Source organism: Triturus cristatus, chromosome 8 (genome assembly GCF_964204655.1).
Source record: "Triturus cristatus chromosome 8, aTriCri1.1, whole genome shotgun sequence".
NCBI classification, from domain to species: Eukaryota; Metazoa; Chordata; class Amphibia; order Caudata; family Salamandridae; genus Triturus; species Triturus cristatus.
In genome coordinates, this window is record NC_140591.1 from 994625451 (window position 1) to 994650839 (window position 25389).

At 47.5% G+C, this 25389-nt stretch overlaps 1 protein-coding gene across 2 annotated transcripts in view; it reads right to left on the reverse strand.

The window, feature by feature from the left end:
* Positions 1-25389, reverse strand: part of ERCC5 (ERCC excision repair 5, endonuclease) — a 162046-nt gene that overhangs the window by 39815 nt on the left and 96842 nt on the right. For both annotated transcript variants that reach the window (XM_085622541.1, XM_085622542.1), the window contains exon 14: positions 12063-12263. In XM_085622541.1, coding sequence (XP_085478667.1) covers positions 12063-12263 — 201 coding nt within the window. The remainder of the gene's footprint in view (positions 1-12062; positions 12264-25389) is intronic.

Genomic DNA, 25389 nt, shown 5'->3' on the forward strand with positions numbered 1-25389 from the left:
AAGCTTTAGGTTTGGAGGATGTTGGCTCCGAGGCCTTCTGTGTGCAAGGTATCTTCGGTGCCGGCGGTGTGGAGACTGGCAAATGTTTTGTCTTATGTTTCGGTGCTGAAGGTGTTGGTTCGGCACCGGAATGGGGTCGGCTCGAGCCCGAGCCAAAAGGCTTGTCTTTGTGTTTCATAGCCGGGCATCTGAAACTTTTTCTCGGTGCCGACCTGAGCCCAAGAGCGAAGGTGATACCGGAGCCTTAGATCTTGGTTGAGTGGGCACATGGGGATCGGTACTCACGGTACGTTGACCCAGAGTGATGTTCAGTTCTTCTTCCATGTCGGAGTTGGCTTCGGATACGGAGACCAGTTCTTTGTCCTCGGCTTCTGCAGCTGGACGGTGGTCTGAATCTTCTCCGAAGATGTCCGGTATGGAGCCGCTACCGCGTTGCATCTCGTGGCGTCGAGGCCCGACGATCACAAATTGTCTTCTTCGATAGGAACGATTGACACGCTTCACAGTCCTGTTTGTTGTGTTCTGGGGATAAGCAGAGGTTGTAGACCTCGTGCAAATCGGTGCCTGGAAATTCAGCACGACACCCGGGACATAGCTTAAATGGAGTCCGTTACATCGACTGCTGGCGTGGTCGGCACAGGTAGGCCCAACGGTCCACCTCGAATCTCCCGATCGAAGGTTTTCTCAGTTCAAACAATACGCATCAAATGGGTAACCCCGATCGAAAGACAATACCATTGAGGTTAGAGGATTGCTCGAAGGGGTTCGAGAACGATACCGAACTGGAGCACAGCAATACACATCCGAACACAATGGCGAAAAAAAACAATCTGGGGATGGAGTCGATGCCCATGCTCACTATCACCGAAAGGAGGAGATACCTACCTTGTGACTGTAAAGACTTATTCAAAGAAAAAAAAGTGCAAACATCTGGATTCAACACCAGAAGGCGATCTATGCTAAAGCATATGATCTACAGCTCATATGCCTCAAACATATAGTTTTTGTTGCCGTGACCCCTGATGAAGGTTGCGTGAAACCTCAAATGCTTTGGGATTTATTAGTATTGATCCAAGACACAGCTATCAGCTTTGGTGAATGGATTCTGTACAGAAATACGTTGGAATATATAAATGATTTTTGAATCTACACATATTTGTTGTTGAAATTTGTCGATGAAATTAATTACATGAATGTAAGAATTTATTGAGATTTAGCCCACAGGCCTCAATTGATTGAGGACTCTGTTTTCAGGCAACTTCGGGTACAGGGTTCCTCTATAGATACTCTATCTAGCCACAGATTCCTTACCGTACAACATTCCCAAAGCATCAGACTGGATCTGGATATTTTTGAGCAGTACCCCTGCAAGCCAGTAGGTGGGGTCATTCAGCTTCATGTCCGCATCGTCTGTGCTGGAGTGATGTAAGGTGTGCCTATAGAGGGGCATCCTCAGTGTGCTGGTGTCTGTTTCTTTTTGCGACTTTCCACGCCAGGAGTGCGGAGCCACGAGGAACACCGACAAGGGGTGTTACATTTTTTGGCCCTTAGAAGATGACCCTCACACTATAATCAGTCTGCAGACTGGGGAGGATGCGATGGTCAGTAAGGGGCCTATGGCTAGAGTCTCTACTAGATAAGGCGTTACTAAAGGTAAGTAACTAGCTCATCTGATAGAGACTTCCAGCCGCAGATTCCTTACCATAGAATAGATATCCAAGTAATACTTCCCTGGAGGTGGGTCTGCGAACAGATTAGACCAAAAAGTCCTGCAGAACCGAACTGGCAAAATGGCCATCACGATGGACCTGATGAACAAGTTTCTTACCTTCGGTAATACCTTATCTGGTAGGGACTATATCTAGCCACAGATTCCTTTCCTTTGAATTTCCCAAGGCATTAGACTGTATCTGGAAGGTTTTTGTGAGCAGTACCCCTGAGCGCTGGATGGTGGCGTCAGCCAGCTCCGCGTTGTGTTGTCTGCATGGGAAGTGACATCCCCATCACCTATATAGGCGCCACCTTGGCATGCTGACCTCAGTTACTATTCATGACTTTCCATGCCAGAAGTGCGGAGACATGAAGAACACTGACACTGGTGTGTCCAAACCAGGGCCTAAAAGGGCCAGCCCTGACCCAAGAAATTTGTCCCCGGTGCATGGAGGATGGGTGAGTCGGTAATTAATCTGCGGCTATAGTTTCTACCAAATAAGGCGTTACCGAAGGTAAGTTACTTGTTCATCTGATAGAGACTCCCAGCCGCTGTTTACTTTTGAATAGAAATCCAAACAATACCATCCCCAGTGGACAAATTTAAACTAGGAAGTCCAGCAGGACTGAACGGGCGAAAGGCCCATCCCTGCAGCCATGACTGTCCAGGCAGTAAGGCTTGGTAAACCTGTTCAGGGAAGCCCACGTTGCAACCTGGCAGATGTCCAGGACTGGGACTCCACGAGCTAACGAACTAGTCATAGCTTTAGCTCTGGTGGAATAAGCCTATAAGCCTTCAGATGGCTGCCTCTTGGCCAGTGCATAGCAGCTCTTGATGCACAGTATGACCCATTGAGAGATGGTCAATTTCTGCACCACCCAACCGTCCTTGGCACCAACATTCCAAACAAAGAATTGGTGGTCTACCCGGAACTCAACGTGCATGGTCAAGGTAGAAGGAAAATGCTCTTTTTGGGTCCAGAAGGTGGAGTCGCTCTTCTTCCTTAGAGGATGTGGAGGAGCGTAGAAAGTGGGCAAGGTGACAGATTGGGCCACATGAAATGGTGTTACTACTTTCTGCAAGAAAGAGGCCCTAGTGTGAAGCACCAGTTTTTCTGGATAAACTAATAAGAATGGAGGCGTGGAAAACAAAGCCTGCAGCTCACACACCCTCCGGGTCAATGTAATCGCTACAAGAAAGGCTGTTTTGAAAGTGAGCAACCTGAGGGGACAATTGTGCAAAGGCTTGAAAGAAGCACACATCAAGAATGTGAGAACCAAGTTAAGGTCGGACTGAGGCATAATGAAAGGGGAAACAAATGTTCAACACTCTTCAAAAACCTATTTACAATAGGGGACTTGAAAAGGGAGGGTTGGTCTGGCAGCCGCAAGAAAGCAGAAAGATAGCCCTTGAGAGTGCCCAGAGCAGAGCCCTGCTGGGAAAGGGAAAGAATGAGGGGCAGAAAGGGGATCAATTAGTTTGGATGAATAACAAGCCACAAAATGTTTCCAATGGCAGGCATATACCGTCTTGGTGGAGGGACGCCTGGCTGCAAGAATAACGTTACAGACTTCAGGAGAAAGGTCAAAAACAGTCAACTGCTGCCGCTCAATCTCCACTCAAGAAGGCAGTGAGTGGACAGGTTTGGGCAGGAGACCGTCCCCTGCTGCTGCAACAGAAGATCCTCCCGAAGGGGCAGTCTGAACAGAGGATCGACAATTAAATTCATAAGCTCAGGATACCAGACTATCCATGTCCAGTCCAGAGCCACAAGGATGATCTTCTTGAGAACTCTGGGGAGGAGTGGTATGGGCGGAAAAGTGTACTGGAGACCAGAGCTCCACTCGAGACAAAAAGCGTCTCGGTGTGAGAGCTATCTGGAAACTCCAGTGCCCAAAACTGCTGCGTTCTCGGCTGAGGCGAGCAGATCTATTAAGGCTCTCCCCATTGCTGGAAGAGACCTTGCAGCACCTCTAAGCGGAGACGCCATTCGTGATCCGCTAGTCATTGACGGCGGAGTTCATCTGCCCTGGCGTTCAGGGAACCTGCCAGGTGTTAAACCACCAGGTATATGCCCTACTGTTCCAGCCATGTCCAGAGACGCATGGCCTCTTGACAAAGGGTCCACAACCCCACCCGCCCTGTTTGCCGCAATACCACATACTGGTGGTGTTTTCCATGAACACCTTCACTAGCCTTCTCTGGATGGAGGGTAGAAAGGCTTACAATGCCAGTGGGATGGAATAGAAATGCATAATAGAGGCAAAAACATTGGTATCATAGCCTGAATATCCTGGATTCGCTGCTCTGGAGGAATGGCCCAAAACTGTACTGCGTCCATAACAGCTCTGATAAAAGGGAGTATCCGAGAAGGAGTTAGGTGTGACTTCGACTTCAACCGCGGCTACATGTCTTTCAGATGGCCCAGACAGTAGTGTTTGGTATGTAGTGATGCCCATGTTGCAGTCTGACAGAGGTCTAGGACAGGGACTCCGCGAGCTAACACAGTGGTTGCAGCCTTAGCTCTGTTGGAGTGAGCACACAAACCCTCAGGTGATTGCTTTTTGGCTAATGCATAGCAAATCTTTATGCAGGGCACTATCGATTGTTAGATGGCCATTTTCTACACTGTCTAGCCTTTCTTAGCTCCAACATCACCTATATAAAGTTGATTGTCCACTAGGAATTGTTAAGCTCAATCAATGTAGAACGAGAACTCTTTATTTTGGGTCAGAGTTGTGGAGTCTCTCTTCTTCCTTAGAAGAATGAAGAGGAGCAAAGTAGGCAAGGTGATGTTCAGGCCTACATAAAAGGGCGTCACAACCTTCAGAAGAAAGGAGGTACGAGTCCTGAAAACTAGCTAGTCTGGGTGAAAGGTGGTATAAGGAGGGTGCACACACAGTGCCTGCATTTCACTGACCCTCTTGGCCGATGTTATGGTCATTAAGAAAGCCGCCTTGAGGGTTAGTAAACGTAGAGGGCAGTTGTGCAGAGGCTTGAAAGGCGTGCACATCAGAAAAGGCAGGACCAGCTTTAAGTTCCATTGGGGCACAGTAAAGGGTCTGAGAGGAAGTAAATGTTGGAAACCTCTGCAGAACCTAGTCACAACAAGTGACTTGAATGAAGACGGTTGGTCTTTCAACCACAAAAACAAAGCCAAAATAGCTGATAAATACCCCTTAACTGTGCCCAGAGCAGAGCCCTGCTGGGCCAAAGACAGAACAATTAGTAAACCTTAAGAAAGGGTGGAGAGAGAGAGAGGGTTGATGTTCCTGAATGCACACTATTTCACAAATTTGTCCCTGCAGCAGATATAATCTTGGTGGAGGGAAGCCTGGCTACCAAAATAACATTGTAGACTTCAGGAAGAAGGCCAAAAGCGGTCAAATGTTGATGCTCAATCTCCACGCATCAAGGCGAAGGATGCGCTTGTTCGGAAGCAGGACCCTACCTCTTTGCTGCGCCAGAAGGTCCTCCCAAAGAGGTAGCCTGACTGGAGGACTTTGCTCCTGTTCAGTAAGTCTGGATGCCAAACTCTGCATGCCCAGTCCAGAGCCACAAGAATGACTTAGGCCCAGTCATTCTTGATCTTTGTAAGAGCTCTGGGCAGGAGTGGTATTGGCGGAAAGGCGCAAGAGTGGCCAGAGCTCCACTAGAGGTGAAAAGTATCTCTGAGCGAGAGCAGTCTTGGAAACGCCAGGTTGCAAAACTGTTGACATTGTGCTTTGTGATGGTAGCAAACAGTTCTAACCAAGGCTCTCCTCACTCTTGAAAGAGAACCTGCAACATCTCCAAGTGGAAACGTCATTGGTGATCCGCTAGGCATTGATGGCTAAGTTTGTCCGTCCTGGCATTCAGAGAGCCTGCCAGGTGTTTTACCACCAGGGAAATGCCTCACCGTTCCAGCCATGTTTACAGATACAGGGCCTCCTGAAAAAGGGTCCACGACACCGCCCGACCCGGTTTGTTGTAGTACCACATGGTTGTAGTGTTGTCTGTGAACACCTGCACCAGCCTTCCCCTTATTGAAGCAGGAAAGTCTTGCAAGGCCAACTGGACTGCCTGCAGCTCCTTCAGGTTGATTTGCAGTCCGGACTCCGCCAGAGATCAGAGGCCTCTCTCTGATTATCTCCACCTCCCCCAGGGGGCTGCCCCATCCCAGTACTGCTGCATCTGTCACTAGAGTCAGCTCTGGCTTGGGAAGGGAGAGAAGTCGGTTGGCGACCCAATCGCAGTTCGTCAGCCAAAACTGCAGGTCATTTGCAGTTCCCTCTAAAATCAGCACCATGCCGGAGAGAGTCTCTTGATGCTGTACTCACTAGAACTTCAGGTTCCACTGCAGAGCTCTTATATGCCAATGGGCATGTGTCACAATAAGGATGCAGGAGGCCATGAGGGCCAATAGCTTCAGAGTCAGACTCACCAAAATCCAGGATAGAGGCTAAAATATCCATATCAGAACCTGAATATCCTGGACTCGTCGCTCAGGGAATAAGCCAGAAACTTAATTGTATCCACAACAGACCTGATAAAACGGAGCAGCTCAGAGGGAATCCTGTATGACTTTGGCACGTTGATAGTGACCCCCAGCAAATGGAGGCGGTCTGCCATATTCTGGAGGTGGGAAACGACTGCCTGGGGTGAGCCTGCCTTCAATGGCAAATTGTCAGGGTAGGGGGAAGATTTGGAATCCCTGACCTCCGCAGATGTACTGCAACCACCACCATTACCTTGCTGGACAGCCGAGGAGTGCTGGCAAGGCTAAAAGGGAGAACAGCAAACTGAAAGTGCGCTTGTCCCACCGAGAACCGCTGGTAACGTCTGGGGGTAGGCAGGATGGTGATGTGGAAGTATGCGTCCTGCAAGTCCAACGCTACTGTCCAGTCTCCAAGGCAGACAGGACTTGAGCTAATGTGAGCATTTTGAACTTCTCGTTTTTCAGCACGAAAGAAGGTGCAGGTCCAGGATAGAACAAAGGCCTCCGTCCTTGGGCAACAGAAAGTCACAGGAATAGCAACCATGACCTACTTCTGATGCAGATACCCTCTCAATGGCTCCTTTGGTCAACAGAGCCAAAAAATCCTGACCGAGCAAGAAGAAACGGGCGAAAGGCGGACAGGGGTTGGCGATGGGCCAAGGAAAAGCCTAAGGACCTAGCTGTAGCTCTGTTGTCCTTGAAGTGCTCCTGTGTCAAGTCCGTCTTCTCATCAAAAAGGTGAGTGCCATCAAGAGGCATGCCCATGATTAAAGTTCGGACTGCCCCCGAAAAGCCAGTGGTTCTCAGCCAGGCGTGGCGCCTAAGGGCCACTGACGATGAAATCACTCTGCCCGGGAGTCGGTTGTATCGAGATCATGGATAGCACTTGCGCAACTGAGTGCCAGATTGTATGGGTGTATCAGCCCATGAGGCATGCTGTGTTCACAGACTGCAGTGCTAGGCTGGCGGAAGAGACAATCCTCTCAAAGGTATCCAGCCTCTTGGATTCCCTACATGGTGGACTGTTTGAGAACGCGCCAGGGTTCATCCAGGACATGGAGTCATGGGCCACCAAGTGGTCCCGGTGGGGTGCTGGGTGAGGTCCTCTAGAGCAGGGCGATGGAGGCAGGAAATTGTCTTGCGCACAGGAGCCCCTGTGAAGGGCTTGGAGCAGGCCCCAAGCAGGACATCGGTAAGGGTTTCATTAAATGAGAGTAAGGGTTTGGATGGGGAAACTCCTGGGTGAAGCAACTCAGTTAAGTTGTTCATCTTGCCTGACACTAAGGACAACTGAAGGTCTAAGACCTCAGTCACCCTTCGCATCACCATAGTGAATGAGGGACCCTCCTTGGTAGCCATGGTATGGGAGAGAGACCAAGACCAGTGCCTGGTGAAGTGTCTAACCCACTGGCATCTGCCAGTTCCTCATACCAGTTGTTCTCAGTCTCATCTGGAGGATGCTGGTATCCATAAGGGTCCTCCGACCTCTTCCATTCATCTCCCTCTACAGGCCTGTCAAACAAAAAAGGCACTGGCTCCACCTCAGAAGACATGGTCCTGAGCTGTGCTGGCGTCGGACGATACCCGTTGGACGACACTCATTGGGCTCCGTGTGAGTGTTGGGAATGATGATGGGGATGGCGTCCGTGTGGGGTGTTGGCGGCACCTGGAGTATTGGTACTGGAGAAGGGAAGGTATCCCGTACTCTGCTGCTCCAGAACCGGAATCAGGTTTAAGGGGCTGGACTGGCGCCAAGGGCAAATCTGCCAGCAGGAACTCAATGGCACTCCAGAGGGATTGGGACACCCAAATAAGAGGTGCCTGGTCTCATGGAACTCGCCTCGCTTAGTTGGGTGGGGTTGCTCTGTGTAGCAAGCTGGCTCTCTATCATACAGTAAAAAGAAGTATACCATGTAGAGAGTCCAGTGGATCCCCAATTGGTTTACAGAGGCTAAAGTAAATAATACTAATACTCTCTTTTGTGGTAGTGTGGGCAAGCAGTTAGGTTTATCAGAGGGAAGCGCTAAGCATTTGATGTACTCACAGAGTCAATAAATGAGACACATACTCAAGGAATAAATCCTAGACCACATTAGAAAAATAACACTTATTTACATATATTTTGTAAAACCAAGAACTTTGTTCAAAAGTTAGTACTGTTTTTGTTAGCAATTTTTTCCAACTAAGGAAGCTTTTTAAACTTGTGCCCCTTTACGCACAATGCAATACTATGGAGAGAAAAGACATATATGCATAACGGTAAGTACAGTCAGATTCAGGGGTTCACCTTCTCGGCTTCTGGTTGTAGTGGGTCAAGGTCCAAAGTACTACCAGCAACTCATCGGGGCTGCCTGAATTTAGCTGGGAGCAGGGTGCTGGTGAGGTTGGTAGCTGTGGACCATGAAGATGGAAGCCACCTGGAAACAGGCTGCAAAAGGGGACTTGAGGAAAAGTCAGAGAGCTCCCAAACAGGGGCTTGGGTTTCAAATGTCTTTGAAGCAAGGGGACTTGTGGTAGATCTCCAGCTTGCAGGACAAGTCACTCTGTCATGACTGTTGAGAGAGTTGCGAGTGGGCTAGGTTTTGCACCATAAGTTCACAGTTCTACTGCAGTTCTCAACTAGACAGTGACTCTTCTTCGTCCTTCTTCTCTTGATCTACAGAATCTGAGTTCTTGCGTTTAGGGGTGCCACCTAAATACTCAATTTAGGGTCGCTAAGGGGACTAACAGGTAGTAGCCAATGAGCTGCCTACCTTTAGGGGGTCTACACCCTTTAAATGACCACTTCCTGTGGAAAGCGGTCATAACCCTAACCCTAGAATACTAATTCTGTCCAAATCAAGATGGAGGAATCTGAAAGGGTGGTGTCCACATCAGTTAGTTCACTCTAGGGGTGGTGCTGGCATGGTGTTGCCTCCTAACTTACTAGTTTTTCTGCCTGTCTTGCTGCCAAAAGTGGGGCCTGGACAGGAGAGCGGGCATCTCCACTAAATAGAGAGGTCGGGGTCGCATACCTAAGGTGGTGGAAGCCTTTAAAGCTTCCCGCCTAGGAACACAGATCCTGCGTGGAGGAGGTATAAACACCCCCACCCAGAGCAGGCTTTTTTCCTGACCCCTGAGAGGGAGGGCTCCCATCTCAGGGGATCAGTAACGTGTTTGTGGTGGTGGGCTGGTAAAGACTAGTCAGTCAGCACACTAGTAGTCAGTAGGTTTTAGGGGGCAACTTTAAGGTGTCCTCTGTGTGCAATTATTAATAAACGCATCACAGGCATCAGTGTGGGTTTATTAATACGAGATGTTTCGTACCAAACATTGGGGGTACAGTGAAGTCATCATGTAGCTGGGGAACTCATAATCACAAGTGTCCAACCCATATACTCGTTATGGCTTCCCTAAGAAATGACTTAGATATCACAGGCACACATAACCTCAATCAGATATGTCCACAAATGGAGTATAGTGCACCATGCCTTAGGGCTGTAAGAACTGTTGGTGGGGTGACTTACCTATACCAAGTGTAGTGTCTGGCAGGCATGGCACACAGGGATGTGCACTATGTCGACTCTACTTTTCTCTTTTTCAAGACACACAGGCTGCACTTACCATTCGCATGAGCTTGGCGAGGGGTCCCTTAGGGTGGCAAATTAATGCCCTTAGGGACCCTCTTTAGTGCCAAAGCCCTAGGTACTAGAGCTACCATTTACTAGGGACCTACATGGAGCCTAAAGTGATGCCGATTGTGGAACAATGGTACAGTTTAGGGAAAGAACACCACTAAGGGGGACCTAGTTAGAAGGTACTCAGTACACTTTCAGTCAAAGCTGCATCAGATACCAGGGTAACAGAGCCAAAAACGTCACTTTCCTACACCCTAGCTTTGGGAAAATCAGAGGCGCAGAGTGACCCTGATATAGGTTCCGCAGAGGAGTGAGGCCTGGAGTGCAGTCGCTCCTATGCCTCATCCAAGGATGTGGACCGTCTCTTCTATAGAGTCAGGTGAACCATCCGTTTTCCGAAGCCAGTGGCCTCACCATTGGAAAATTTACTCAGACGGCCTGATAGAGTAGGGGCTGCCTGAATAAGGACATCACATCGCCTGCTCTATTTAGAGCAGGTAGTCACCACCCGGGAAAACCTGCTGATCATGGATAGAAAAGAAAAATATGGACCTCCACACCCTCAGAGAAAACTCCCAGGGTGTGGATGGCATTCGTTTTTTGCTTTTAAGAAAAAAGATGCTGCTATGGGTGAAAAACTAAACAAAAAGCTTAGTGAAGGTCTGCCTAACAGACAGAGACTGTTCACTAAACTTGTAGTGCTATGAAGGCACAGAGATCACTGCTGGGTGACCTCCAAATATGGCAATCTGCTGTCCATCAGGGTGGTTGGCGTAATGTTCTCTGTCACTCTGACTGACAGAGTAAAGACCCTCATACTCCAAATCATGCCATTAATGTTTCCAGACATATATTGTTACACATCCTATTCACCCCACCTCCACCATGAGGTAGCAGGAACAGTGTGAAAGGTCTCCAGTTTCACCCGGAGTCCAATCCCAAGAAAACTTGCAGCGCAAAAGATCACTAGCCAAATGTTATGATCAGTTTGTGTGTGTGCAGGATAATCAGAGGTCATTGTTAGAACTTGTGAGATTTGGCTAAGTCCAGTAAACATATAGCACATGTTGATCCTGGATAAGCTGAAGGCGTGAGCTGCCTGGGGCTGTAGGCTGGCAGAAAGAAACTACCATGGGAACAGGAGTGGAATCACAAGTACTTGAAGCACACAGCTTCGAAGGGGGTTGGGGCTTGGGGGACAGTGTGTTTTGCTACTGTAGCCATTTAACACTGACAATGAAACAACAGCCATTACTGCATCTGTTGAATTTTGGCTCTTCAGTAGAACCTTAAGAAACTTTGCAGGTCCAAGCTACACAGGAATTTAAAACATTGTCCTACCAAACTCACTTGTTTAAACTCCATGGTGGCAAAGTCATCAAGGATATCAAGCAATCAAGTGAGACAAGAACCTACTTGGATTTATATTCTTGACACTATTAGCCATGCAGTGGGGCTCCTCAAATCAGCTTCTAAGGAACTGGGACTACAATACACACTCTTCATCCAGGATTTTAAAGCCACACTTTCTAAAATACTGACCAAAAATCTCCTTTGTGAATGTGGGCTGGGGGGTGGTTTCAGGTCATGTTAATGGGAAAAAAACCTTTTTCTTTCCTTATGATGAATGCAGCAGCCTTGATCCTGTTTTCTATTAAGACCTAATTATCACAAAACTGTTAAAACCTACAAAGACTGCTAACTAAGTTAACGTTTTGGGCCAAATGGAAATGCATAGAATTGTATCTGATGGTCTTGGGAGTATGAAAATAAAGAGAACCAGATCAGAAGGTGATCAAACTGATTGTTGTTAAAGGTCTGGGAAGATCAACACTGGGATTCTCAACTAACTTAACTGTCAGATAATTTAAATTAAGATCAATACCCCATTTGCACTAAAAACAAAAAACAAAAATTAGAATGGCATTGAATAAAAGCTTATAAACTGCATTGAGGCTACGCTGTAGCACCTGCAGTAGGTCCCGTTCATATAAGGATGGCTGAGGGAGAAAACCCATAGAAAGAATCCAAGTAAACCTACACATACAAATCACCTTGTTCGTCAATTGGCAAGAATATACAGGGTATGCAGTCAACCTTAAAATGCCAAAGGATGTTGCTAGAATGGTAGCTATACACTAATCATTCAGATTATCCAATTTATATATTCACATCACAAACAATATGTTCAAGTTACAGAAAGGAATCAGTATCAAGAATATGCACATGAAGGTAAGCAAAGTGAGTGAAAGGATACTCCCTAATCTGCTCCAGGTCCGGGCTCCCCCAAGAGAATGCTCCCTTGCCGTCATCCACAACAGGTTTCAGATAGGCTTCTGCAACTGCCAGATTTGGGAAGGACTCATGAAGCTCCAGTTCTCGCAGTTTCTTTTTCACTTTTGTGTCATTGGGATTGGGTCTTATTTTCTTATTTTTCTGCGTTTCTGCCCACCAGTCCCTGGACGACATATGGAAATAAACATAGCCTTAATATTATATATTTTAACAATACAATAGCCTATGATAACACCAAATCATAGAATGAGGCCTGTTCCTTGAATAGAAATTATTGCACTAAAGCATTGCCTCAGAGGGCTCTTTCAAACTTGTTTGTTGGGAAGAACGTATGTCACAATCCTCTTAACCTTTTTAAAATGTAGAAGTTCAAATCATTTTCAACATGGATACAAGTTAGGCCTCATTGCTAAAAAAAAAAATCTGAAATAAGAATGTAGAAGAAAAATATATTTAAAATATAAATATAGGCTATTTCTTTGTGGCATATAATGCATCTGGTAGAGACATATATTAGTTGCAGATTCCTTACCTTCGAATTTCCCCCAGGTGTCAGTCTGGATCCTGAGTTTTTTCATTAGCAGTATCCCTGCGAGTCAGTAGGTGGCATCTGTCAGCTCCGCATCAGTCGTCGGCCTCGGTTTGATGTTGCGGGACCGATATAGACGCCGCCCATGCGCGCTGACGTCCGCTCTTAAAACTACTTTCTATGCCAGAAGCGCAGAGCCATGAAAGAGACTGACTACAGGTGTGTCCAAGATAAGCCCTGTAGAGAAGTCCCTAAGCCATGAAATCAGTACGCAGAGCGGGGAGGATGGGTGGGGCGATAAGGTATCTACAACGAATATATGTCTCCACCAAATACACCGTTACCGAAGATAAGTAACTTGTTCATCTGATAGAGTCTATTAGTTGTAGATTCCTTACCTTAGAATAGATACCCCAGCAATATCATCCCCGGAGGAGGGTCTGCAAACCAAGAACACACCAGGAAGTCATGGAGGACCGAAGGGGCAAAGTACCCATCCCTCCAAACTTGGCTGTCCAGGCAATAGTGTCTGGTAAATGTGTGCATGGAGGCCCACGTCGCTGCCTGACAGTTATCAAGGAGTGGGACTCAGCGTGCTAATGCAGTGGTTGCCGCTGTAGATCTAGTGGAGTGAGCACGCAACCCCACAGGAGGTTCCTTTTTCATCAATGCATAGCATATTTTAATGCAGAGGACAACTCATCTAGAGATGGTCCATTTTTGCACAGCCCGATCTTTCTTGGCGCCCACATAGCCAATGCAGAGTTGATCATCCCCCCAGAAGTCTTTGGTACGATTAAGATAAAAAGACAATGCACATTTTGGGTCCAGACCGTGGAGTCTCTCCTCCTCCTTGGAGGAATGCGGGCGGGAAAAAGGTGGGCAGAGTGATGGATTATCCCACATGAAATGGCGTCACCACTTTAAGAAACAACAAAGCTCATGTTCAAAGCACAACTTTATCTAGATGGACAGACAAATAAGGAGGCTTTGAAGATAGAGCCTGAAGCGCGCAAACTCTACAAGCAGAGGTGATGACAATAAGTAAAACAGTTTTGAGAGTCAGTGGTCTGAGACAACAATTATAAAGAGGCTCGAAAAGAGCACACTAAGAACGATTAAAATCAAACGTAAATCTCATTGAGGCATCATGAAAGGAGACAGAGAGACAAGTGAGTAAGGCCCTTAAAGAATCTACAAAAAATGGGAGATTTGATTAAAGAAGGCTGATCTGGCAGTCATAAAAAGGCAGAGATAGCTGCAAGATAAACTTTAAGGCTACCCAAAGCAGAGCACTGCTGGGCCAAAGAAAGTATGTACAAGAGAACCTCTGACAGACGGGCAGAAAGGGGATCTACAGTCTTTGCTGTGCACCATGCCACAAATGTGTTCCATCTAAAGGAGTATACCGTTTTAGTGGTGGGATGCCTAGCTGCCAAGATGACATCACAGACTTTGGGTGGAAGGTCAAAAGGGGTCAACTCCCGCCACTCAAGGCCCACGCAGGGATGTGAAGAGTGAACAGGTTCAGGTGAAGAACCATCCCTTGGTGCTGCGACAGAAGATCCTCCCGAAAGGGCAGTTTGATCGGAGGATCAATGGCCATGCTCATAAGGCGGGAATACTAGCCTATTCGTGCCCTATCCGGAGCCACAAGAATGACTTGGGCCTGGGCATGCTTGATCTTCTTGAGCACTCTGGGCAGAAATGGTATAGGCGGAAAGGCATAGAGGAGGACGAAAAGCATTGCTGAGCGAGTGCCGCCTTGGAAACTTCAACGCGCAATACTGCTGACATTGCGCGTTCTCTTCGGAGGCAAAAAGATCTAACCGAGGCTCTCCACACCGTTGAAAGAGACCTTCGGCCACCTCTGGATTAAGACACCATTTGTAATGGATCAGGTACTGACAGCTGAGTTTGTCTGATCTGGTGATCAGAGAACCCGCCAGATGTTGAACCACCAGGATTATGCCCCAATGGTCCAGCCATGTCCAAAGATGGAAAGCCTCCCGACAAAGGGTCAACGATCCCAGCCCCGTCTGTTTGTTGCAATACCACATGGCGGTGATGTTGCCTGTGAACACCTGCACCACTTTCCCTTTGAGAGAGGGAAGGAATGCTTTCAGTGCCAGTCTGATCGCCCGGAGCTCAGGAGATTGACAAGACACCTCTGATCTCTGCCTCCCCCGGGTGGTCTTCCCATCCCAGAAGTGACACATCTGTCATCACCATTAGATCTGGTTGGGGAAGGGAGAGGGATCTGCCTCTGACCAAACCTTGGTATGTTAGTCACCACTGCAGTCGTTGTGCAGTTCTATCCGAGATTTGGATGTAGTCGGAGAGTCATTCTCACCAAAATCCGGGATACTGGCTGAAACATCGGTATCACAGCCTGAATATCCTGGAGTAGCTGCTCTGGTGGATAGGCTTGAAAGTGAACTATGTTCAGAACCACCCTGATGAAAGGGATCATCTAAAAGGGAGTCAGGTGTGACTTCGGCATGTTGATAGTGAACCACAGTGAGCTCAGGAGGTCCGCCATAGTCTGGGAGGTGGGCGACAACAGCCTGGGTTGAGCCCGCCTTTAACAGCCTATCGTCAAGATAGGGGAAGACTGATACCCCTTATATGCGCAGATGATCTGTGACCACCGCCATCACCTTTGTGAACACCTGAGTGGCACTGGTAAGGCCAAAGGGAAGCACAATAAACAAAGTGCTTGTGGCTCACCGTGAACATTAAGTAACCTCCATGGGGAGGCAGGACAGGGATATGGAAACAAGTGTCCTGCAAGTCCAACACTACCATCCAGTCTCCTGGGTCGAGGGAAGAAAGAACCTTGGCCAAAGTGAGCATTTTGAACTTTTCCTTCCGAAGTAGTAGTTGAGGGTCCAGAGGTCTAGGATAAGACATAGGCCCTTATCCAATTTTGGGCACCAGAAAGTAGCATGAATAACAACCACATCCTACTTGTGGCACTAGGACCCTCTCTATGGCCCCCATGGCCAAGACAGCCTTAACTTCCTTGTGTAGAAGCGCCAAATGATTCTCCGCCCTTCGGTCATAGGAGGGTGGCATGACAGGAGGGGTAGTCTCGGAGAGGAGGGAATAGCCCCTTAGGACGATTTACAGAATCCACCTGTCTGACCTGATGGATTGCCAGCGGAGGAGGGGAGGGCGAATCCTACCTCCAACTGGATGTTGATGGGCCTGAAACTTTGGACTAGGAAGGTTTAGAGGGGGTGGCGAAGGGAGGGTGGACTGCCCCGCCAGCTGGCTCCCTGCCCCACGAGGGAACTGGGTCTCACATCAGAGCCACGCAGAGGCCTGACAGCTTGCATGACTCAGTGGCTGGGCTGGACAGGACGAGGCTGGATGCCCCTTCCGTAGGCACGAAAGGCAGACTGAGTTGGACGGGAGGTAGCTGGGAGGCCAAAGGTTCCGGCGGTAGCTCGAGAAACTTTGAAGCGCTCAAGTGCTGAGTCAGACTTTTCGCGGAAAAAGGCGAGTGCCATCGAAGAGCTTGTCTATCAAAGACAATTGAATATCCCCCGAGATGCCAAAAGTCCTCAACCAGGCGTGGCGTCGGAGAACTACCGACGTGGCAATCATTCTGCCCAGTGAGTCGGTGGTATTCAGTCCACAAGGGACGGTGAATTTGGCTGCGTCTCTCCCATCCGCAACAGCCTAGAAGAGAACGGCCTGGGCTTCCTCCGGTAACTGATGCAGCACCTGCGCAACTGTATCCCAGATAGTATGGGAGTGTCGTCCCAAGAGGCAAGAGGTATTCACTGACTGCAATGTCAAGCTGGAGGAAAAACACATCCTCTTCCCAAGATGGTCCAGCTTCCTGGATTTCCCATCTAGGGGAGCAGAAGGGAATGGACCTTTTGAAGATTAGGCTTGACAACCAAGCTCTCAGGGGAGGGATGTTGCGTGAGGAACAAAAGTCACCCGGAGGAGGGCGGTGACGGCAGGTGATTGTCCGTCCACAGAAGCCCGTGCTGGGCTTAGACCAAGTGCCCAGAAGGACATCGTTGAGGGCTTCATTGAAGGGCAAAAGGAGTTCTGAAGTAGTAGCTGCACGCTGAAGCACCTCTGTCAGGAAGTATTTCCTGACTGCCACCGAAGGGAGCTCAAGGCCAAGGACCTCGGCTGCCCTCCTCACCACCACAGCATAGGAAGCTCCCTCCTCCGTAGCCACGGTAGGGGGGAGAAAGTAAGCCAGTGTCATGGGAAGTGTCTATACCACTGGCCTCACCCGGGTCCATACGCCAGTCCGTTTTTCAAAGCAGGTCCAATAAAGAGTCTAGCTGCCACTCCCAATCCTCTTCACTACCTTCTGGCCAAAAATAAATGCCAGGGATTTAACATATGAACAAAAGTCCCTTTCGGCATTGGAACCGACTTAGATCGATGTCGATCCGGCTCAGTGTCCACTTCGGGGACGAGCCTGGGGTGGGTGCCGACCGGGTGCACGGTAGACGCAGAACGGGGGCATGGTGGACGCCAGGAGTGACGTCGTTGGGATTGATATTGGCGAAGGTTCAGTGAGATAGAGTGGCGTCAATATGGATCCTATAACGGATCCACGGAGGCATCCGGGGTCAGGGCTGAAGCTGCCAGCGTCAAAGGCCCAACTGATTCACAATGCCCGAAGGCACACCAGTCGGAGCCGGGCTGTCCGGAAAATAGGTACAGGGCCTTATAGAACGTTTATATTTGGGTAAGAGACAATCCGGCTCCATGAAAAGCGGGGAGGCACAGAGTCGTCTCAGAAGGTGGCTTCGGGGACAGAGTTTTTGATCGACGACGCTCGGAGACCCGCGTCACGTTGGGCAGGGAGAAATCAAAGAACGCCTGCGCTTCTTCAACTTCTTCTTGTGTTTGCCTGACTTACCCAACCTCTCCGACGCCTTTGAGTGCGGCGAGGAGAGTGGGCTCCGAGGCGGTCATCGAGACCTTCACCTCAAACTGGAATGGAGGCGATTCGGAGCCCGAGCGCCGGGCCTCCAACAGCTTTCAGGACAGCTCCTGCAAAGCCTTTGGGTTCATGGCCCTGCATTTGGAGCACGACTTCAGGTCGTGGTCACGTTTCAGACACCATAGGCACACGAGGTGTGGATCCGTCACAACATCACCCATTGACAGGAGCTGCAGGGCTTGAAGTCGGTCTGACGTTGGGACATCCTCGAAGCACCAGGAGTCCAACACTCAAGAAAGTCATCAAAGAAAGGCTTGCCAAAAACAGCTAAGGGGTAGCTCTCTCCGGATCTGCACTCAGGTTGGAGCAGAAAAGGAAAGAACTGATGCCAGTGCACATGGGCTTCGTCTATATAGGTCCCGCAACGTCATCCCGGCGCCGACTATGCAGACGATGGACACGGAGCTGACGGACGCCACGTACTGATGTGCAGGGGTACTGCTAATGAAAAATTTCTGGATCCAGACTGATGCCTGGGGGAAATTTTAAGGTAAGGAATCTACAACTAATAGGCTCTATCAGATTTGAAGAATTAGTGAAGCCTCAAATTTGGTATGAATGTTTGAAGGATCATCTGAGTACAAAAAGTTGAATCGACTTGAAACGTTTGATTTACTTTGCCCTATATTTCTGGAAATCTGTTGAAAACAGACATAAAACCATAAGCAAAATTACTGGATCAAAAAAACTTGACATATTCAATACTACATTTTCATTTAATGTAGTTATCAAGTCTCCAAAACAGATTATCCCACTTTGACAACAGCCAACTGATAATTAGGGGTTGCTACATCCTTAAAATTTACCATAAGGGTCTGTCTCGCTTTTTGCATATCTAATCCTGCATAAAGAGGGAACCCGTGCCTAAGCACAACGCAGCATAAAGCAACTAAGTGCTCAAAGACACCCTGTACAGTTATAGAAATATTTAATTTAGGACACAGTGTGGCTGCATATGCATTCATCTACAGTGCCATGTTTGGACAAATGCTTTCCGCTAGTGGCAACGTCCTAATCAAATACATTCCCCAGGGTACCCGGGGATAAAGATGTCAATCAATGTTGCAACTTCACTAGTAATAAAGGATGAAAATTGTGTTTTTTATATCTTTACTTAACTTGGGGCCAAATGTACGAATGATTTTGCCATCACAAAGACTCCCATTTGCAAAATCCTAGGGGACCCTTTCCCCTGTATAAATGCTGCCAAAAACATTTTTAGGATTAGGCCGAGGTAGGGTCACCGCCTAGTCTTCAAAAAAGTTTGTAAAACTGTTTATTTATTTAACCCATACCATTTTTTTGTACGGAAAATGGGCTTTATTAATAAATGAAAAAAAAAAAGATTGCTTTATTTAAAAACAATCGCAAACATGATGGTCTGTTAACCTCAACTTGCCACCACGCCTGTGAAGGCAGCGAATCATAGGGGGTCACAGTTTGCAACCTACCCATTAATATGCATGACCTAGGTCGAATTGCAAACCACTACGATTTGTTTTTTTACGACTTGACCTATTAGTACACAAGTCAATTTGCAAAATACCACTGGATTCACTAAATGTCATTGCACAAATTGCAACCACTTTAGCAAATACAATGTTTGAACATCTCACGGTTGATACATTAGAAGAAAGAGCATACTTCCAAACTGAAAAGCTCTTAATAGCTACTAAATGCCACATGACAGTATTTCAATGGAATACATACTAAAAAAAAAATAGATAAATCTCAGCCCAGAAATGACACTGTACCTACCATTTACCCCACAAAAGCATATAATACAGCGCATGTTGAAAAGAAAAACAAAACCAAAATCTCATGTTAAACTGTAATACTATATTAAGGATCTTCATTTACAGAGGAAGGTTTATTTAACTGATTAACACTAACCCAGTGACCAGTTTCTGCTGCACACAGCCATCGGGTGGGTAAGCAGAGGCTCGCCTCTATTTTGTTTGCTTTTCAGACCTTAGTTTGGGTCCACAAACCCTTCAGAAGGTCCAATAAAGCTCCAAAATCCCATGTCACAGGTTCATGGACCCTGAGCCAGGGCTTGGAAGCTTTCTGCAAGTCCACAAATGCTGCTTTGGGGTCCACAAACCCTACTGCAAAAATATATATTTTTGGTTTTGAAAACAGGAGTTGGGATTGGGTCCATTTGGGCCCCCTGAACTAGGCGTTCATAGGATGCTTCCCCGGGCCCCTTATGGCTCCCTATTTTATTTTTCAGGATGTGAAGGCCTGAATTATGCGTCCTGTAATGTGCGAGATTCAATCAAGCATTCTACTCCTCACTTTTTAGGTCGAGGACTACCGGTCTGCCGAAAGGCAGAACCGGAAGTCGGAGATTTAATGACTTGGAGAAGAGGGGCTTGAACCAGCCCCTCTTCTCCCCTGTTCTCCATTGGGTGGCATCGTAAATGCTGGCCAGCCACTGGAGAAGAGGTCAGTCACTCAATTTAGGCCCCGTCCTTTTCGGATCGGGGGGCGTGTTTTTTGCGAGAAGTCTCAAGGAGGAGACAACAGCAAAACACGCCCCCGAATCCGAAAAGGACGCTGCCTTTCTCCGAGGCATTCTCTGCCTCGGAGAAAGGCGGTGGTGTCTTCCGGTGCCCTAGCTTGTAAACAGACTCCGTGTCACTGAAAGCCTGTAGTGTTCTGTCCTTTTTTTTTTTTAAAGATTCTACATTATACATATCCCTTTTTGAAACCCAGGAGTTTACTTTAGTGAGCCCTTACTGTCATTGTATTGGTTTTACTTTAAATTTGATGGTTTTATCCATTTACTGAACACTGAAATATCACTTTTTTTGTTGAAGATTTATATCGCGCTAGCTCGACCCAAAGGTTTTGGAGCCCTTTACATGAGCACCAGTTATGTCACACAAAAACGAATACATTTTTGGTAGGCACAGGGAGGAGATTAAGTGATTTGCCCAGAATGCTGAGCCGACGCCGAGAATGGAAACCGACCCCCCAGCACCAAAGTCAACAGCGCTGATCGTCACGCCACATCCTCTCCCCATTTCACACCAGTGTTGGGCAGAGGCACTACAGGGAAACGAAACTCTGCTGATGCTTAACGCTGCTGCCTACCATAGGCTAAGAAGCCTGGATTCCATGAACAGATGCAGCCATTGAGGTGCGAGGAGCGGTGCTTTCCCTAACCACAGTGACTGCACCGGTATGCTGGGATTTCCCCTGGTTGGCTGAGGCCAGCTTTTGGTTGTTTACAGCCTACAGTGTCCTCGAGCAAGTCGAATAAAAATCAAACCCCCTCCCGCCCTCCCCTTGGATGTGCTTGAAGGAAATGTTTTTTTTTTTTTTTCTACAGGGCGAGCGAGTCTGTGCTGGAAAACAACGTGCCACGGTATTTTTTCTGACCGGTACTTTTGATTCAGTGATTAACCGCATGATTCATAAATAATTACGAGTTGTTGCAAGCACCCTCCCCGCCCTCCCCACTCCCTGTGAAACCCAGGAGTTTACTTTAGTGAGCCCTTAGTGTCATTGTATTGGTTTTACGTTAAATTTGATGGTTTTATCCATTTACTGAACACTGAAATATCACTTTTTTCGTTGAAGATTTATATCGCGCTAGCTCGACCCGAAGGTTTTGGAGCCCTTTACATGAGCACCAGTTATGTCACACAAAAACGAATACATTTTTGGTAGGCACAGGGAGGAGATTAAGTGATTTGCCCAGAATGCTGAGCCGACGCCGAGAATGGAAACCGACCCCCCAGCACCAAAGTCAACAGCGCTGATCGTCACGCCACATCCTCTCCCCATTTCACACCAGTGTTGGGCAGAGGCACTGCAAGGAAACGAAACTCTGCCTACGATCACACGTTTTCAGGCATGTCCTCTGACCTGGCACGCGTGTTCTCTAAATACAGCTGACTGGCTCTCACGCATGCCTTTATATAGCACCTAAGCCTTTCAGAATAAAAGCGATGTAAATGCAGGTTTATTATTCATGCAATATAATTAGTGCTAATTCTTCCCATTTCGGAGGATTACATACTTTGAAATCCAACGTGCAGATGTGCGGCCCCGCATTTTACAAATGTTGACACCTTAAGCCACCCAGGTTTGGAGGGGGGGGGGCATTCTGAAGCTCGTAGTATCTTTGAGTAAAGGCTAAAAGAATTCGATCTAAGAATTTCATTGGTTTTTGGCTAAAAATCCAAACCTTACGAAACGTTTCACTTATGACGTGGAGTCAATTGGCAGCTGTGGTTGAGGTGACTCCTACCACAATTTAAAAGGGTTCTCCCACGGGCTGGGTGGAAGGGTTAGGCATAAACACATTTCCTTTCCGTTCACTGCAGAGCTCTTGTTTACTGACCTCCGCTTCTTTCGAAAGGGGGCTGGCGCTTGCACCCGTCGCATCTTGTAAACAATGCAGGGAGGAGCCTAGAAGGGGCCGATTTTCTGCAGATGTGGTGGGACAGCGGCAGTGATATCCTCACGTTATCGTAACTCTTCGCTTTTGTAACAGATGTGGCACGATGTATTGAGGGGGCCTGAGACCAGCGAGTCACCTCCTAGCTGGTAAGATAGTACAAAGTGGTAAAATGCCCGGCGCTGGCTTCCTTTGCTATTTGACGACTTGCTAGTTAATGTTCCCCCATGACCCTCCAGCTGGTCCGACATAATTGCCAGGCCTACTTTGGGGTTCCAGTTCGGCCCTGTTGTTGAGTATCCTACCCAGGGCTTTAAGTGGGATAAAAAAACATGGGTGGGGGTGGGGGACGGTGTTGCGCCGGGTCGATACGAATTGTATTTTGCTGTCTCTTTTGTCAATGCATCCAGGCATAATGATACAGCAAGTAACATGCTACCTACAACAAGTTAGGACTATTGGCTTTGTCAATCGTTGTTAGTTGCATAAGATAAATTAGCAGTAACTGTGGCTTGTATATAATATTGAGAAAGCATCCACTTGAAGCCCTAGTGACACCACGACAATGTTACTGCTCCTGAGTTTCAAAAAGAGACAACAATATCATCTGCAGTGGCTGAACTCGACAGATTAAGAAATATATCCCAAATTATATATAACAGTCGGTAGACGCATGCCTCTACAGTGTTCGATTGTATTTTGAAACCAGAATTGCTCAAGTTCGTATCCTTTCAAAGTTCCCTTTTCAAACAATCATTATCAACGCCAAGTCTGGCCCTGGCACGGTAGTGCGATTTTTGTTTAGTATTAATAAAATTTGACACTTCAGAGAGCAGTTTCAGCAGAGAGGACAAAGAAGGAATGGGCATGGGATCCAAATACTCATCATGCATATTAGTCTGGGTCACGGGCATTTTGCGATGCTGCAGCGTTTTCCTCATAATTATGGGTTTGCCAAACTTCCCAAATAATGCTCGCATAATAAATCTCGCTTTTGAGAGTGATTAAGCTATTGACATTGTAAATAACAATGCCGTTTCTTTCAATGCAACGGTCTCGGCATTGTTAAAGTTAGAGCTATTGGCTCATTGCTCATGACAATTCCGTTTCTTTAAATGTTTTAAAAACAAACACAAACAAAAATAATGTCATGAGCAATGCCAATAGCTCTAACTTTACCAAGGCCGAGACCATTGCATTGTAAATGCTTGTTTGTCTATGTTTTGCGAGTAGCACAACCAATGCAACAGCTGTGCAATAGACAGTCAATGGAGAGAAGAATCTCACAAAATAACTATACGGAACAAACCCCACACATAGTAGGAACTTGTCTCATGAACAATTTACTCGCTTCTATACAACTTGGGGTTAGAAAGAACCAGCCTTAGCACCAGCAAAGAAGAGGAAGAAGTCTATAGAGCAAAGGTGAGAGATGGAAAGGGAGAAAAGGCTAGTGCAAACTAAACAGCTATATCCTTGAGACAACTACACTGGCAACTCAACACCCCGCTCGGAGGGCAGGAGTGACTTTATAATAGTCTCCTCATCTTTAATAAAATTGTAGATTTCTTCAGCACTAAAGCTACCACCCTTCCCATTTTAAGGCAAATAAAGGTAGCGGCATAATGTGCATTTTAAAAGTACATCAACGACTATACTAGACATGTGGGCTGACTGTCAGAAAAAACTCCCGAAGCAAGCTGAGTGAGAGCAATCCTTTCTTAATAATAATAATAAAAGGGATCTTATCATGCGCAAACATAGCCCAATGGGCGTCAAGGCGCCTAATTCCAAATCCAGCTCATAACAAAGCCCCTGCAGCTCAACCTGTGTAAGCTCTAGAAAAGCACCACGTTTTTAGGGCCTTTTTAAACAGCGCTAGAGAGGGTAAGGTCTTCATCTCCATCGGCAAGATGTTCCAGAGTTGTGGAGTAACGACTGAAAAAGCCCTGGCTCCCCATCTGGTGAGCTTAAAACGAGGGACAACAAGTTGGAATAGTCCCGAAGAGCGCAAACACCTTGTGGGGTGGTAACGGGTAAGCAGGGAGCTGATAGCGCCTTTAGATCCATCCTCGAGTGCTCTATAGGTCAGACACAGAATTTTGAAATAAATTCTGTGCTGAATAGGCAGCCAATGGAGGTCTCTCCTCGCAGCAGTAGCAGAAGAGGCCCTGGAAAGATCCAGGACAAAACGTGCAGCAGCGTTCTGCACGATTTGCAGTCGATGTATGAGGCCCTTGTTGGATTCCATGTAGAGAGAGTTGCAATAGTCCAACCTGGAACCAACAAGGGCGACTGCAATCTGCTTGCGTGCTTGAAGAGACAGATAGCTGCGAATTCTGTTGAGCGTCCTGATCACGCCCCAGCAGGTCGAAACAGTCCGATTCACCTGTAAGGACATCGAGAGTGAAGTATCGAACACTACACCCAGATTTCTGGCAGATTGAGAGGGAGTGGGGCAGGTGCCAAGAGAGGAGGGCCACCACTCATTCGACCAGATATCTTGGTCCTTCCCAAAGATCAAGACCTCAGTCTTGTCGCCATTTAGCTTCAGGGAGTTGGTAACCATCCAATCTGCAACGCGTTGCATACAGGACCTGAAGCTAAAGGCAGATGTTATGACAGAGGACTGAGTGAGTGAGACCATGATCTGGGTGTCATCGGCGTATGATACCACCTCCATCCCCTGCGATCTTACTAGCCTAGCAAGGGGGGCCACGTAGATGTTGAACAGGGTCGGACTTAATGCCGACCCCTGTGGCACCCCACATTGCAAAGACTTTGCTGGGGAGAGGTGGTTGCCGAGCATCACTCTCTGTTCCCTATCAAGGAGAAAGGAGTTGAGGAGACTCAGGGCCGAGCCAGTGACACCTGCCTCCCTAAGCCGAGATGTTAGAATGGCAGGAGACAGAGTGTCGAATGCGGCTGTGAGGTCCAATAGCACAAGAACAGTAGTTTGTCCAGCATCAACCTTGCGTCGGATGTTGTCGACTACAGAGGTGAGGGCAGATTCTGTGCTATGATGTTTTCGGAATCCATGCTGGGTAATGTCAAGATACTCCGAAGCTTCAAGAAAAGAGGATAAATGGCGATTCAGGTGTGCTTCTAGAATTTTAGCAGGTGCAGGGAGCAGAGAGATGGGTCTAAAATTTTTCAAGAGGCCGGGATCGAGTGAAGGCTTCTTAAGGAGCGGCTTCACAATGGCCTTCTTCCATATTGATGGAAAAGTACCTTGAACAATTGCCTTGTTCATCACCTCAAGTAGGGGAGGAAAGAGGCTGTTCCTACACTCTTTTAGCTTTTTGAGAGGCAATGGATCTAGTGGAGAGGAGGATTTCGTCTTGTCTAGAAGAAGATTCAATCCC